Raw genomic sequence first — 16,440 nt, 5'->3', positions numbered from 1 at the left:
ATATTAAAGGAAAAGTTGACCTAGAACCCTCCTTGGGGGAAAGAGGCAGGAAACGGCCAAGCAGCCAAAGAAAATGAGGATAAACTATTGCCAGGCGGGATTGAGAGATCATTTGGGCTATTGGAGGAACAACCAGGCCAGGCCAAGCGGGGTGGGGGGTACAGTCAAGGCAGAACAGTGAAGCAATCGTGAGGCTGATTTAAGCGGGGAAACGGCCGGCCTGGGCCGGAGGGGAGGCCGGGGAGCGGTTACAGCCAGGCTGGGTCAGAGCCAGACGGCGACAGCCATACTCACTCAGGCACTGCAGAGCACTTTTATTCACAAGAGGTTTGGCACACAGTGAGCAGCTGGTGCAACTGGAGAAAACCCCCGGCACAAGCTGGTGCCCATTGATCTCTTTCCACCTCTCTTTTGGCTCCTTTGTCTCTTTCTCCTTCTCTCTCTCTTTTGGCTGCTCTTTGTTCTTACCCTGGAAGGAGAGAAAAAACACGGCTCCGTTACAGGCCTCGCACTGCCCACGCTTTCCTTTTCTTCGGGCGTGGAAAGCCGACGCGTAGCACACACGGTGGGCACCTTTACACCTGCACCTTCCCTTCCCCCTCGCCTCCGTGGGTGATCCAGGCTGTCGCCCAGCCAAAGTGCTCCTCTCTTGGTCTGCACAACTCGTGCTAAGACGGTGCGACAGCCAGAACACGCCCTGGAGCAAGGTGGGCTGCAATCAGGGCTCTCTCTGCCCAGCGCACTGCGTTAGGGGTCACGCCGCATCTGCTGACCAACATGGAGGCCTCAGCCATCCGAAATCAATCCAACTGTCTGATCCCTGGGGTCAGATCCCCTTTTCTCCTTGAAGAATTCAACAACTCCTTCCACAAATGCAGCATCTCACCTTATCCTTCTGCCAGGATCCAGTGACTCGGCTCCGCAGTGAACTCAGACGTCGCATCACCTTTGTGCCTTTCTCTGCTTTATCGCTCTTTCCACTATCCTCAGTTCTGAAACAAGAGCAAAACCATCTTAACTAAGGGGAAGTTAACTGGCCCAGCATAGTTCAGGGAGACCACTGGTGACGTTCATCTGAAGCATTCCTTTAGGATCCCATCTCTGAGCTTTTCCATCTCCTGGAGGATCTGGCTCAGCATCAGTCATGTCATTTATTAACAGAACCCTTGCAAATAAGGAGTTGATCTTTCACATTACGCCTGCAAGTTCTACCATCTCTGTCTTTTTGTTCAGTGCCGTGCACAACGAGGCCCCAGTCCTGGCGGAACCAGGGCAGACACCAGCGTCCTGCACGCAGCGTTTGCAGGGCAGTAGAGCTTAGATGGAGAGGGGCTCCAATTCAGCCTGCTCTGGGCACACAAAGTGTGTGGGTTCCCCTCCGTCTCACTTACTCGTTAGACAGGAACTCAAACCAGGTGAGGTTCTGCTGGGAGGAATCGCTGCCTTCTTGCACACAAGCTCTCTGCTTCGCCCTGTGCAGGGAGAAGACATCAGACACACAGCAAAGAATACGAGAGCAGAACTTTTGGGTCAGCGGAAAAGCTCATTTTTGGAGACGGGGCAGGAGCACGTCTAGAGTTACAGGAGAGGTGCGTGAAATGCCACTGCTCCTTGCAATTCTGCCCTGGTCGCACTGGAAGAATACAGCCCTTCTGGTGCTGTGGGGATTTGCCCCTCGGGACCAAGCGTCATTCGCCAGGCGGGTCCTAGGCAGACCCGTGAGCTCCCCACCCACAGCCCTCTCCCAGACACACTCACCCATGGTATTGCTTCAGCTCCTGAAGTACCTGCTGGACAATTAGCCTACCAGCAATTGGGCAAAAGAAAAGCGAGAGATTAGAAAATGTCCTCGACAACACATTCTGCACCCCACAAGGCATCAGGCGCTGGTTTACGACCAACTACTCAGCTGCGCCCCAGCATGGAGTGGGATCTCCTTTGCTATCGCATCTCCAGCAGCTGAGATACGCTCAGGAATCTCAGCCGTCTCAAAACCGCCAGGACTGACAATACCTACACGTGGTCTGGGGACACATGGTCCTTCTCCAGCATCTCCAGAGCAGGGGGTTCAACACCTGGAACACAAAACACTCTCAGCAGGGATCCTGGGTCGCCTTTGCAGAGCACCATGTTGCAAGCTGTGCAACTGGACCCTGTTAATGCTGCTGGGCTTCCACTCTGCCTTTAACGAGGAGGGAGAAGTGCCGGGAGTGGTTAGGAAGGAAAAGGCTGCACTGCATTTCTGTGAGGGAGGGGAAGGCTACATCACTTTTCTCTGTTACCCCTCCCTTCTCCAGTCTGTATTACGTTGGCTCCTGAGGATCCTGCTTGCAGCGAGAGCGTAGGAGCTGAGACCACCCCAGAGACCCTCCCCGTGACAGCCAGCTTCCCCTCCGCTTCCCTGGATGTGCTCTTAACAAGTCCCTACATTTTGCTCCAGGCCAGTCCTCGCAGGTGGGAGAGGTTAACGCGTTCCAGCAGCACAGAGAAGGTCAAAATGAAGTTTACAGGAGCTAGGGTGCCTCTGTTTTCCTAAGGCTCTTTGGTTTTCTGTGCAGAAACCAGGACCTGACAGCCTTGTCCCAAAGCCAGCTCCTCGCGGTGGGTTAGCTAAGGGCACTGCTGTCAGAGGGGGCCGGCACACAGACCGTGTTTGCCCCGTTCTTTGGGGTACGGCAGAAAGGGCACATTTGAACCCAGGCAGATGAAGCAGTGCCTCCTGTTCCTAGGAAACCGTCTTTGCCTCGCGTGAGTGGGGAGCGAGCAGTGCACCAGCCACAGAGCGGTTACAGGGCAACGTGTCACCGGGGACGGGCACGTCTGAGCTCAGCCTGCGCTTTAGCCAGCACCAGACTCAAAGTCAGCTTGACTTTTTGTTTCAGGAGCTCCTGGGACCATGTTGAAGGGAAGGACAGAGGATGTTTAGGTTTGCAGAGGCTACATCTCCAGCTTTTTATCTTCTTAATCACAAACGCCTTTAACTCATTTAATGCCATATATCAACTATACCAACCTTCCACGGCTGGAAGAGAAGTGTCGAAACCGCAAGGCATCTGAGGGGAGGCAACCGTCTCGCAGGCTGATGGGACAGACTGTGACCTCAGTCTCTTCCCGCTGCCGCCACATTCCTGGAGAAGCACAAAGTCACGGACATCTTTGGTCCTTTGTGCACCGAGGGAGCCTCCCTCAGGGCACAGCGTGGGTGGCAAGGCGGGAGTGCCAGTGATGATCCCCGCCTTCCCACAGCCTCCTGCCCTGCGTGCCCACCCTGGGAGCCTGAGGGCCCACCCTCACTGCGTGGGTTGAGACCTGTGGTGTGCGAGAGCGCAGGATTAGATCAAGACCCCAGATATTGCTGGGAACAGGCTGCCTCCTCACCCCTTCCCTCTCTCGTTCTGTCAGGGTTCCGATGACAGGGCACCGTAAGGCCCAGCCGTTTGTTGGCTTCAGGTTTGGGCTCCAGGGAGGCTGGAGCAAGTGATGTTTGTGGCTGAAACCTTCTCAGTCACTTCTCACATTTATAGGGCGTGTAGCGCTGTGATACAATCGTCCTTTTAATGGGAACTGAATCCAACGAACTTCCCCAGAGGAAAGCAGCGTGAAAGGGGAGGTCACACTGCTGTTTTCAGCTGCCTAGCAGAGAATTACAGAAAAGATGGAGCCAGACTCTTCTTAGAGGTGCACAGTGACAGGATGGGAGGCAAAAAGTGGAGGCTGCAGCAAGAGAAATTACAACTAGATTTGCGAGCACAGGCGGCTGTGCATCAGCCAGCTCCCAGGGCCTCTGTCCTGCAAGAAGAGGCAGTTTGTCCCAGAGCAGAGAAGGCCCATCCTTGCTGAGATTCCTGCAGACCTCCCAGCATACCTGGTCCAACGCTGGCATCGAAGTAGTCGACGCCTGCCTGCGTTGACTTCCCTGCGCCCGGTTTGCCCTGCTGCCAGTACACACACAGCCCTCGCACACTCACCGCCTCCTCCGAGCCAGAGCTGACCGTGAGGTTCGGCCGCAATGGCTCTATCTCCACTTTGATCACCGTGCCACCCGCACTGCTGCTCCAGGTTTCCAGTTCCCCTTTGGGCAGCTGAAGGGACACGCGAGGCTGCAGACGGGACGGGCTCCCCTTCTCCACATCCTCCTGCTCTGGGTCGCTGCCCACCTCTGTGGCATCCAGGCTGAACCTAATTCAAGGAAGAGGAACAAGGCAGTTTAGCAGACCCGTCCTGTTGTGCCAGGCACGGCACAGGCCCTGCGATGTCCTAGCCTTGGGGGGACAGTCCCAAAGAGATCACGCAACTGGGACACGGAGGATGACCACAGCAGGCACGTGGAAGAGGAAATGCCAGCAAGCGTCAGCCTGGACACCAAGTCCTGAGCATGTTAAAAACAGCTTCTCTGGCTGCCATCAGCGAGTCCACGAGCTCCTCGGTCACTGGGATGTTTAGTGCCGGATGGCTCTTGCTGATCTCTTAGCAACCCCTGAGACAATGCAGCCACCCAGACAGCAGCCTGCCTCGCCTGCGTGAGAGCTGCTGCCCTGCTAGCTGCAATGCCAGGAAAGTCCCTCTGGGCATTTAGAAACGGCAGATGTTGTCATTTATCGAATCGTCGCTGTGGCATCATGTCATAACTCCTGCTCCCACCGGGGCCCAGCTTCGAGGAAGGAAAAAGAAAACCTTTTCAGGGAAACGAGGGGTGGACCAGCTTCCCCAGTGCCCCGCGGTTTCCTGAACACCAAGTGCTGTTGCAGTGCCAACGACATAGGAGCAAAGTGATGGATAGGGCTCAGTGGAAAATTTTACTCCCTGCGTGGGTTCTGTCTGCAGATCACCGCCGCTTCATTCCTGCTGCCAGAGACAGGCTTCAGGGAGCGTTTGCTTAGGGGACAGCGGGGCGTATGCCCCTTCCCTGGCCCTGCGCTCACACACGCTTAATCACCCGGCGAGGGGACCGCAGGAGCCCCTGGCGCTGGCAGCCACGCTGTGCCACCGTTGCTCACGTGCCCGTTCCGCAGCGTAAACTGTGAATGATCCACAGCACGCGGAACAACAAGAGGTCTGAGAACCAAGGTCTGAGCCTGATAAAGACCCGCCAAGATTTCAGGCTGAGATAATTTTAAGGTACCTTATAAGGAGGAGAGATAAAAATAGTCCTTGCTGGCTTGCGCCTAACTGCCAGACATCCGGGAGATCAATACGTTTGTCAGCAGGGAAAGCAGGCGCGTAGGAACCTGGAGGCCAAGGCATCCATGTGGCAGGAGCACAGGGCGGCAGTAATGCCAGGCCTGGAAACCGCTCCCAGCCAGGGCTCCGCGTCGTGCTACAGAACACACTCTCCTCTGCAGTCACGTGGAGGACGGAGGGCTGGCGGACACTGCGGCGGCTGCAGGCACAGGCCCCGCCAAGCTGACTCACAGAAAAGAGGAAAAGGATTTGACAGAGCTCTCTTGATCCCTCTGAGGTGGGCAAAGCTCCCTCTGAGCCAGAGGAAAGAAGCCATCAGGGCAGCTGATGCTGTCCAAGGCTCCCTCCAGACAGAAAAGGGCTCTTTCCAGCTGGGAGATCCTCTTCCCGGCCCCAGGACCAGGAAAAGAGGGTCTTCCTACTGCCAAGGAGACATTAAAGCCTCTTGCTGCCTCAACATCTCCCTCCACGCCCCACCCAACATGAGCGGCAGGTGTCCAGCTGCTTTGGCAGATGCTGACAAGGGAGGGAGACCACCCGGCAGCAGCTCAGGGCGGCGTGATCGCTCCAGCCTCACGCAGCATCATTGCCCTCTAGATCTCAAATCCTGCTCGCAGCCCTGCCGTACCTGCGCTTGCAGTCTGCGGGTGACAAAGGGCTCTCCCAGCTGTGCCTCCGAGAGGTGGACATGGATCTCACCAGCGTGGGGAAGGACTCCTGGGCCTCCTGCAGCTCCAGCTCCTTGTGTGCCTCTGCGGGACACTCAGAAGTGCCGGTACCATCTTCCGACACCGCTGCACAGGAGCAAACGTGGCCTTTGTTCAGAAAGCGACAGTCGGCCTCGCCATAACGCACGGAGCAGGAAACGGGATTGGAAAAAGCGACATCCACAGACATTTTGCTCAGAGGCCCCGGTCTCTCTTGCAGTAAGCGAATGGCAGACACAGCCTGGGGCGCTCGCTCTGGCTGCGCTGCCGTCTCCGGTGCCGTTCTGGCGATTGGCGGGCTCAGAAGTCCCAGATCTCTGTAATACTCCGTGCCGTGGAGAGCAGCGTCTGAGAGGAGATCCTCCGTGCTGCTGTGCAGGTCCACTGCTGGGACATCCAGCTCTGCGGAAGACGAGTCCTCCTGCAAAGGCAGCGATGGCTTAGCCTGAGCACACAAATCCTGCTGAGAGCCTTGCACCCGTCCTGCGACCAGGACGCCTCCCGTGCAGAGCTGGAGCTGCTTTATTTTTCCCTTTGTCGTGGCAAACAGCCCACCTGCCGCTAGCGGGGCCAGGCCTGCGGCTGGGTTTCTCAAACCAGACTTTCCAAGAGGAGCACTCTGCTACTGCACCTCGTGGCCAGACCTGCCCCAGCCCCACCAGCTCGACTTCCTCCGGTTCCCCGTCCCTCATTCCCGCTAACACCAGTACCAAGCAGAGAGGTGTGATTTTTCCCAGCAGCAGAAGCAACACAACCTTGTATTCCTTGACAGGCTGGATGGGTACCCCTTTCCCCCATCCTCGTTCCACCCCAGTCCCTCTGAATATGGTCTCACCACCCAGTTTGCTGCCCCTGGCTCCTGCCTCGCGCGGTGGGAGCGGCAGGAAAGAGGACACTTGCCTTTTCTTGAGCCGCGCTGGTGCAGAAGGTGTCATCCTCCGCAATCAGGGACGGGAGGAAGCTTTTGGGATTGGGATACTCCAAAGCAGAGGTGCTGGGGTCAGTGAATTCCCGTAAGCATGGCTTGCAGTCAGACCCTGCAAGACAGAGGAGGTCACGGCATGTGAGGATTCAGGCAGGACGGACGTCAAATCCGCCGTGCGCAGAGAGGTGACGTTAGGCGGCACTGAAATGCTCCACGTGGCCCTCTGCTCGCTTGCCCCTTGCAGACGGGCACTGCCAGGCAACCCCAGGTCCTCAGAGGTCTTGATCCTGTGGGAACTTGGTGCTGGGATCCCCTAACAGCAGAAACGTCATCCCTCGAGCCATGGCATGTGCGGGGCAGAGACTGGGCTTGCACCATCCCAGCCAGACCCTCGTAGGACGCCTTGTGCTGCAGAGGCTGTTTCCACAGTAAAACAGAAGAGCTAAGCGCATTTTGAGGGCTGTTATTGACATGATGGACCTTTAAAGCAGAAATCTATGAATAAAAACACTAACGGTGATTTTATTTTCATCCGTGAGGAATAAAGGTGCCATTGGGAGGCCAAATTGGAGGCACATCTGTGACTCCAGACAACACGGAACGTGCAGAGCAGTAGCAGGAGCGCGGGATTCTCCTGACCCCAGCTCTCTCGTGTGGATTTCCCCCACGCAGGAGCGCTGCGTGAGTGTGAACCCGAGTGTGCATGCACCACCCGGTAACTCATTGAGAAACAAAACCAAGGTCTGGACGCGCGTCGTGGTACAACAGATCGTCCGGCTGACCGAAGCACGTTCCTATGCAACGAGACACACTGTAAATGTTAGCTGCCATCTCGAAACCCTCGCGTGACCCATGGAGGCCTTTTATCCCGTGGAGATACCTCCAGCTGAGGCTGTTGGCCAAAGCGCTGTGGTGGATCTCCGAAGACGCAGAGAACAACAGCAAGAGACTGTAAGCTGCCATATCTATCCGACGGGAAAAAAAACACCAAGAAACGGCTAGAAACCCATCAAACTCCAAGAAAGCCCGGTATAAAACATTAATATGGGGAAGACATTGTTAAAAAACACACTCCTGGAAACCCTGCACGCTGCTGTGGGTTTTCACGCTACGCAGCCAGAAATTGCACGGTGCCGGCTACAAAAAGGCAGCAAACGCCAGGGAGAGTTTGGAGGTTTGTTCCCTGGGTGCTGCTGCGCGCTGCCGGCGCCAGATTTGCTGTTTGAAGGAGCTTGGTGTGTTCAAATGGGCGCGGTAATTTCAGCCCAGGGTCTATAAATAACGCGGAAAGCAAGCCCTCTGTGAAGGCACTCTTTCAATTAAGGGTTTTCTAACTAGAAGAGCAGGGAAAATTTGGAACAGGCTTTCTGACAAGGTTGGAGAATTTACTTCACAAGACATTTTTAATGAATAGACAAATTCCTGCCCGGAACGTCCCTGAGCCACATCTGTAACGCTCTATCTGTAAAACTGGTAAAAGTGACTGAACACCAGCTTTTGCTTCCCTCAGGCGCACGCGGATTGCCTCTCAGCAGCTTGTAATTAAAAAAAAATAAATAAATATATCGGCATTTTGAAGTGAATTCACATGTGAACTAGCAGAGATTTTGGCGTGAGCGTGTAGGAGACAGCAGCCGAAGATGTCGGTGCGCAGTAAAAGCCGCTGAACCCCCAGACCAGGCTGGGATGGAGGCTGAGGCAGAACGGACCCAAGGGCAGCAGCCAGGTGGCAGGGAAGGTCCCGGGCGGATGAGAACGAACGCTTCCCCTCTTGCAAGTCCAAGGAAGGAAGGAAAAGGAGATGCCCGGCCCTCGCCATCCCTTGCGGCAGCAAACTACCCGCAGAGAAAGCGCCAAAGCTCCGGGAGGCGGCAGGGCCGCAGCGGGAGGAGCTGACAAATGCGGTGGCCTGACGGAGGCCAGAGCCCCGGCCCGCAGGTTTAGCTCAAACTGAGAAACAGGGAGGCGTTTTCCTCCCCAGGCAGGGTCCGGCTGTCCTGCCAAGGCTACGCTGGGCCTGCACCAGGCTCCAGGCTGCAGCGCTGAAGTGGATCCCTGGAACAGAGTCAGCTCTTCAGAGGCCTGGAAAATATTCCCCATGTTCTGCCTGTGCCACGCTGGGCTCAGGATTTGGCCAAGATGTAGGCTGCAGTCAACAGACCTCCTCCAGACCCCCCAAACAACTTATATCCTCCTCGGAGGCTTCAGACACTCCCGGTCAACACGTGATAAATCAGGTTTGCCGCCAGCCTCTGGCGAACTTGGCGGCAGCGGCCGTTAGGCAGCAGCACGCGGCGCGCGCGGGGCTGCGGCGACGGGGAGACCATTTTAGGCAATGCGCGAGCGCCGGACGCGACAGTTCAGGGCTCCCCCATCTAACACCTCCGCCGGTGGATGCTGCGCTGGCACCGCGTGTAGAGCCGAGCTGTGTGGATGCTGGGGCGAGGGAGGCTGCTGGAGGGACTCACAGGCGAAAAAAATGCTTTCAGGCATCGGGTTCCGGCACGATGTGCAAGGAAAGGCCAGCGTGGAGGGTGAGAGGCTGCGAACGTCCCTATATCCACGATCGGGGGGTCACCCACGTGGCAGCAAGCACCGCAGACTCCGGAGCCTCTTGAGTCTCCTGGACTCTGCGCTCGAGCCCGTTCGGAAGGAGCCACGCTCCGTGGTAAGGGAACGGGATATCTGAGCTGCCCAGGCGCTGGCGGGCGTCAGCGTTCACCTTCACTCGGCTGAGGCTGGAGGCTGGGATGACAAAGTGACACTTCCAAGAACGCACGCTGTGCGCTTCAGGGGAACATTAAGCAGATTCGGTGCTGCAGTTGCTCGGTTCGCCTCTGGCCAGGAACCATAAAAGGTTATTGCTGCAGGGAGCAGCCTCATCGGAGGAATTCCCAGGGCAGAGCCGGGAGGAAGCGTTGCCGGCAGGGCCGGGCAGGTCCCTGCCCACGAGCAGGGCTCTCCTGCGTTTTGCCAGAGCTTCCCGGCAGGCGGAACACGCCAACCCAGGAGCTCCTGCGTGGGAAGGAAGGAAGTAGTGACAGGCGTCCGCTGCCTGTGACGGTCTGGGACGGTCTCGGGGGTTTTGATGCCGTGGGGACAGTGGGATCAGCCAGTTGAGCTGCCTTGTCTCGAGGAGGAACACTCCACGCTGCTGTAACCGCATGCGAGGCCGCTGGGAGCCCAACAAAGACTGAAACGCTTCCAGTGCAGAGCTCCCTCCTGCAGCTGCCGATTTCTCCGGGAAGGGCCAGTCACCGGAGATGCACCCACAAGCATCGCAGCGGGAGACAGCGCTGGGATGAGCTCTGCCCGCGGCACCCTCGCCCGCCTGCTCCGCAGCTCGGCGCGGGACGCTGCAGGTCCCTGAGCGACCCTGGAGTCAGGCTGGCGCTGGCGGGGGAACGCCGGAGGAAACACAGACGGGAGCTCTTGCCGTGCGGGTCGCATCCTCCAAGCATCAAACGCTCTCTGCGTTTCCACCGGGGAAGGGCCACGCCAACGGCGGCTGGAAAAAGGCAGTGCTACGTGCAACAGTCCCGGGAGGGTGGGAAGACCAGACCGACTGGGTATTTCCCAGCAATCGGGGTACGGGCTGTTGGGAAGCCACGGAGAGCATCACGGACAAGAAACAAAAATGATCCCGTCTTCTCCTGGCTCCGCCCCAGCTGCTCTTTACGTACCAGCCTGCAAAGTGCCCAGAGCTGTAGGGTAAAGCGAGAGCTAAACTCGCTGAGCCAAAATTGGCTGAAGCGCCGTCCTTCGCCTGGTCTGGGCCCCACACCGTCGGCCGCTGGCAACGGTGGGGGTTGGCTCATGTGGCCCGGGCTGGAGGAGGGGAGCAGATAAGCCGCCCGGCACTGTAACATACTGTACAGAGCTGCTGCCTTATCGCGGTGCCGGGGCCTGGTTTTTGGGCACGAAGGGCCAGGGGAGCAGGGAGCCAGCACGCTCCTCGGCTCCCTCGCAGCTGAAGGGTCTCAGCGGGGCCGAGGGGGTTCGCAGCCCCTCTGACCCTCTCCGGGTCACAAGAAAGAGTCACCGCACGGCTTCCCCCCGTGGCTGCCGGGCACAAAGGACGGTCCCACGCGGACCACGGGGCAGAACGCCGGTGCCGGGAGGGGAGCTGAGCGAGACCCGAATGTTTTGTGCCCCCAGCACGAGCCTCAGCAGGACAAACTGCCCTGGGAGCGGGGCTGGGGGGAGAGGGCTCACCGAGACGCCCTCCAAAGCGGTCAGTGCCTGTGAGCGCTGCCGGGCTGTTTATTTTGTTTATTACTACAGAACTTAGCCCACCTGAGCCTCCCCAGTGAGCCGTAACCGTGTTAGCAGGCACGGCGCTGGGGAGGCTGCAGCGGGGTGTCCCAGCCAGGGCTCGGGGCTCACCACCGGTCAGAGCCCGCCCGACCCTGCCTCCCGCTCTGAATTAACCTTCCTTCGGCCGCTCCGCTTGGATCGCGGTCTGCCGCGCACCCGCGTCAGAAGAGAACTGGGTGGGGTGGGGGGGATGATGAGGGAGAAAGAGCGCCAAGAGCTTTACCGGCACGGAAAAAGGCACCCAAAAGCGTCAGCCTGCGGGCAGCGTTTGCAGGCAGGGACAGCAGTGTCCGGCTCCTCCCGGACCGCAAACGTCCCGCTCCCCAGGGCTCTCGCATCCCTCTCTCCGGGTCACGGCACCGCGCGCAGAAACGAGGCCAGTTCACACCACTGCTGGCATTTCCCGTCCCTGCTGTCGGACGCCCAGCCGGTGCCACACCGACCGCCACGGCTCAGCCCGTGCTCCGAACACGGGGGCTCTGCTTGCCAGCCCGCTCTGCAAGCCGGGGGGAATCTTTTCCCCAGCATCTGTTCAAACACCACGCGCTCCCTAAGGCTCAGCCCTCGCCAGGCAGCCGTGCGGAGGCAGCTGTCTGCAAACACCGGCACCTCCTGCTCGCGCGGCGGCGAAACAAATTTATGACAAAACCAGAAGGCTGAGATTTAACCCATTACCCAGCTCCTCAAAGCATTAATGTGCCTCGAAATGGAGACGAAATGGAAGGAAAAGCGTTAACCAACACTTGTGGCGGTGTCCCCCGGCCCGACACCGACACCGAGCCCTGCCCCGGGACCCCAGCGCCCTTCGCTACCCGCTCGCCCGGGACGGGCTCTCTGCACCGCCCCGCAGCAGCCCAGCTCCCGACACACGGCTCAGCCCGCGCTCCCCACGCGCAAGACCGTTACCTCGCTTAAAGGACCATCTCTTCCTCCAGCGCTTCGAGAACGACGGCCAGGAGTGGTTGAGCAGCGAGTCTGACATTTGGGAGCCCCCCGAGCCCCGTGCGAGGTACGACCCCGGGCGGGAGACAGCGGCGCGGAGCACGGCAGAGCTCGGCGCGGTCTAAGGCAGCGCTGCAGGCTGCAGCCCAGGGGCTGCCAAGGGGGGAGTGGAGAAGCCAAGTGTTTTGTCAGAAGTATCAGCTGATGGAAGCTGCAGCCAGAGAGAAATTCCTGTCTCTGGCTTTCCCACCTGTGCGGCGGGTCCGTGACTTCCTACAGCGGGGCCCGGGGAGCGCACCCGGCTCCCGAACCCCGCGTGAGGCTTGCGGATAGAAACAGCAAACAGGCTGTTGCCACACCATAACGCCCTTCCTCTCTCCGCCGAAGGCTCTGTTCACGACCATCAGCTGTCAGCCTGCAAACCACCGCCTTTAAGGCAGCTCCGCAGGGGCAGAGCCTCCACCTGTGCGAGCGACCTTCGCCCTCCGCACAGGGTAAGAGTTGAGACCACAGGCTTGGTATTTGCACCTTGGGCATCAGTTTCGGGTGCCGTGGCAGAGCCTCTGCAAGGGAAGGCGTGAGACGCTGACCGTCAGCATCCCCTTGCAGCTCGCAGCAAGTCCCCGGCCGCGGCAAGGCCCTTTCTCCAAGCCCTTCCCAGCTCTCCCCCGCCGGGAGGCAGGTGGGGCCGATCTCCAAACCGCGCCAAGGCCACATTCCCCACCCTGAGGTCTCCGAGCCCACTGCTCCCGATTGGCACCAGCCCCACAGCCCCGACCAGCTCCAAACCTTGTTCCCAACCCCTCAGCTGGGCTGAAGAAGCTGAGGTTTACCCCTGCGTGGGCTCCTGGGCCAGCCCGAACCTGCCGCTTGCTGTTCAGCCGACGCGCACGGCCTCACCGAGCGGAGTCCAGCCGGTTTGGGAACGGTCACAGGCGCCTCCGTGGCACTGGGCTGGTGTTATGCCAGGACAGGTGATGAAGAGCATTTCTCTTGTCCCGCCACAAACCCCACAGCGCTGCCCCGGGGCGGCCGTGGGGACACAACCCCAGCCTCGCCTGCTCCTCCCTCCCAGCAGAGCAAAGCTCCTGGTACGCGGAGGCTCCCCAGCCCGCGTTTCGCCTTCACGCGCGGGGAGCCCAGCGCTTGGACTTTTGGCTTCAGGACGAGCTGCTCCCTCACATGCCCCGAGGAAGAGGAGGGACAACGCCCTTGTGTGGGACAGAGCTGGTTCGGGGAGTGACTTACCCCACTTGCCCCGAGGGCCGGAGGCACCTCTCTGGCGCGTTCCCCGTAGCTGACAGCTCCAGCTTCTTCTCCAGCCGCTGGAGCAAAGCAAACAGCGGCGACTCATCGAGGAAGCCGCAGCCGCGCGGCCGGTTTGCTCACGAGGGCCTCTGGCTCAACCATCTCACCGCTTCCCCTTTCCGACGGCACAAACAAACCCGCCTCTCTCATGCTGCCCTTCCTTCGGCGGTGGCCCCGGTGCTGCCCCGACGCTCGCTCCCAGCCTCGCGGGGGTCGGGGCTCTGTGCGGGTCCAGCAGAATGGCCCGACTGGGGCCGTGCGCCCCGAAACACCCGCTGCAGGGGCCCGCCGAACCGGCGATGGCTGCGAGGACAGCAGTTGCCGCAAACTGCTTCCTGTTCCGTTCGGAGAAAAACCGCTGTGTGTGCGCCGTGAGAGCCTGGCACACACGGGCTGTGCCCGCGGGCTTGTTGCACCATCGCTCGTTAGTCTCCCGTCAGAGGCAGCGAGGCCTTGCGCAGGGCTCCCGTGAAGTCCTTCGTCTTTGCTGTCGTGGGTTGACCCGGGGCAGCGACAGAGACTCCGAAGCCCAGCAGGTCTCGGTCTGACCCGGGATGACGTGCCAGCAAAGCACAGGAACGCCCGCGCCGGCCATCGTGCAGCGAGACAGACGCTCTGGCTCCCAAAGCGCCCGGGGCGCGGGACGAGGCGGTGGTCCCTCTGCCCTCGCCGTGTGCGGTCTGGCAGGCGGCGCCCCCGGCACGGCCATTCGCTCCTTCCCAACAGGCCCCGTGGGCCGGTGAGCGCACGCTCCTCTTCCCGCGGCCCTGAGCGCACGCCAGCCCCGGCCAAGCCCTAATCAGAACAAGATCCGCTCGCACTCCAGTTACTCAGAGACCGCAGCTTTGGCAGTGCTTGGAACAGCAATTACCCCGTGCTCCAGGAAACCACAAGAGCAAAGAGGAATTAAGGTTTAATTTCTCTGAAGTCCACGAGAGCTCGATTACTATCAGAGACCAGGGCTGCTCCTAAATACCACGCAGCTGCTGCAGCTGAGGGAATTGTCCTCAGCTTGAACGAGGACGCTATCGTCTCCTCTGGTCTGGTGTCTGGCGCGGTTTGGGGGTTACCACCGCGGAGCCGGCCTGGGAGAGCGATGCGGGATCACGGCACAAGGGCTGGCTGAGCCTCGGCAGCGTCTCTGCAGCGTCCCGGAGAGCCCAGCGGGCAGCAAACCTCCCTTGACAGCAAGTTCGAGTTTTGTGGCTTTGCTTAATTTTGCGTTTTAGGATCCCGAGAACAAGCCTGCGCCAGAACTCCAAACCAACCAGTTTGTGTCCCATCGCTCCCACGGGAAGAGAACTCCAGATGGGCTTAGAAAAGGGCTGCGGTCCGGCTGCGCTCCTGCTGTGCCCCACGCAGGCGTGGGGTCGCGGGCAGCGTGGAGCCAGCTCCGGCCGCCCTGGCCAGTCCCGCGCCCAGAGGCGCTGAGCGGCATCCGCCCTGCTCGCTCTGCGTTCAGCCAGCGGCACCGCCGCCCTCCCAGCCTGTCCTGATTTCAGCTGGGACGGAGTTCATTTTCTTCCCGGTAGCTGGTGTGTTTTGGATTTGCTATGGGATTTGGCACGTGAAGAATGTTGATAATACACTGATGTTATTGGTCGTTGCTAAGAGATCAAGGACTTTTTCCAGCTGCCCAGGTTTTGCTAATGTGCAGGTGCGGGAAGCTGGGAGGGGTACGGCCAGTACGGCTGACCCAAACTGGCCAAAGGAAATATTCCGTAAGGCAGGGTTGGCCGGTGGGCAGAATGGGGAAGTTGCCGTTCTGAGATCGCTGCTCAGGATTGTTCCGAGATCATTCTCAGTCCCGCTCTGCGACTGCTGCTCAGGCCAGGCTGTATCAGTCACCGGGTGGTGAGAAATTGTGCATCGTTCTTTTTGTATATTTTATTATTATAATGATCTCTCTCTATAGTATTATTATCTCTCCCTTTGCTGTCCTAGTAAACTGTCTTTATCTCAGCCCATGAGTTTTCCTTTCTCTCTGATTCTCCTCCCCGTCCCACCGGGGTGGGGGAGTGAGTGAGCAGCTGCGTGGTGCTTGGCTGACGGCTGAGGTTAAACCACAGCCCAGCCCCGCCCCACCCTGCGCTGAGGCAGCTGAGGAAGCTGTTACTGTACCTTGGCAGGGACAGCGAAGATTCACCTCAACCCCTCCAAAATAAAAGCACTTTTTGCAAAAAGAAAACCACACTACTCGCTTTTATAACAATTCATCGCATGAGCATCACGCGGCGTCCCAGGGCCTCCTGCGGGGCACGTCGGAGAGCAGAGCTCCACGCGGGTCCAGAGCAGCCCCAGACCACGCGCTCAGGTCGGGCAGGGGAAGAGCATCGCAGGGCTGAGGCGTGCAGAGCCAGGGCTGCAGCGCAGGGAGCGAGGAAGCGTTAAACCAAACCCGTGAATTCCAGCAGCCGCGCCGCCGCTCCGTCCCACCCGGCCACGGGCCCCAGCAGCTCCTGCAGACACAGCGGCGGCAAACCCACGGCCACGAGGAGCCAGCGCAACGCCGAACGCTTCTGCTGAACGGCAGGGATCTTAACCAGCGGCTAAACACAGCGAGCGGTGAAGAGCAGCGTGAGGCCCCCACCTCGCCGGCGCAGCTGATCAGGAAGGAAATCTCACCTCTGCGAAACAAAACGAGATTTCAGGCGGAGAGATTTTACACGCCCGGAGCAGCCTGCTGCAGCGCCGACGGCGAGAGCGTTCCCGGGGCGAAGCTGGTGACAGCTGCTCAGCCGCGGGACAGGGATGGAGCAGACCCTCAAGCTTTTCCCTTTTTTTTTTTTAAACTGCCTACGCAGAGGGAAGCCTGGGTCCAGGCGCGCGGAATTACGCTCTGGCGGAGCAGCTCTGGCCGCGCGGGCAGAAGGAATCCCTTTCCCTGCGTTCACCTGATGGCACCAGGCTCCCAAGTCAAAGTTGTTTCAGACCACGAGCCTGCAACTGGCAGATCCGCATTTTTGTTTTTCCTTAACGCCGTTCATTTGGCAGCTGAAGCACTGCTCGTTCCAAAATACGAATTCAGAGCTTTCTCTGTGGTAAAGCCGCGTTCAGTGC

At 59.3% G+C, this 16,440-nt stretch overlaps 1 protein-coding gene across 1 annotated transcript in view; it reads right to left on the bottom strand.

Annotated features, from left to right (window-relative positions):
• The window catches only part of ARHGEF18 (Rho/Rac guanine nucleotide exchange factor 18), a 45,628-nt gene extending 32,106 nt beyond the window's left edge, over positions 1-13,522 (bottom strand). Inside the window, exons 1-10 of the mRNA XM_086767147.1 lie at positions 13,321-13,522; positions 6,789-6,925; positions 5,810-6,309; positions 3,969-4,179; positions 3,014-3,128; positions 2,018-2,075; positions 1,759-1,803; positions 1,392-1,472; positions 887-992; positions 295-469 (exon numbers count right to left, since the gene is read on the bottom strand). Coding sequence (XP_086623273.1) covers positions 295-469; positions 887-992; positions 1,392-1,472; positions 1,759-1,803; positions 2,018-2,075; positions 3,014-3,128; positions 3,969-4,179; positions 5,810-6,309; positions 6,789-6,925; positions 13,321-13,426 — 1,534 coding nt within the window. The 5' untranslated portion in view covers positions 13,427-13,522. The remainder of the gene's footprint in view (positions 1-294; positions 470-886; positions 993-1,391; positions 1,473-1,758; positions 1,804-2,017; positions 2,076-3,013; positions 3,129-3,968; positions 4,180-5,809; positions 6,310-6,788; positions 6,926-13,320) is intronic.
• Between the last annotated feature and the right edge of the window lie 2,918 nt (positions 13,523-16,440).

The sequence above is a fragment of the Chlamydotis macqueenii genome, chromosome 26 (genome assembly GCF_036417535.1).
Source record: "Chlamydotis macqueenii isolate bChlMac1 chromosome 26, bChlMac1.mat, whole genome shotgun sequence".
NCBI lineage: Eukaryota > Metazoa > Chordata > Aves > Otidiformes > Otididae > Chlamydotis > Chlamydotis macqueenii.
Note: the sequence above shows the minus strand (reverse complement) of the source record. Positions and strands in the feature narration are given on the sequence as shown.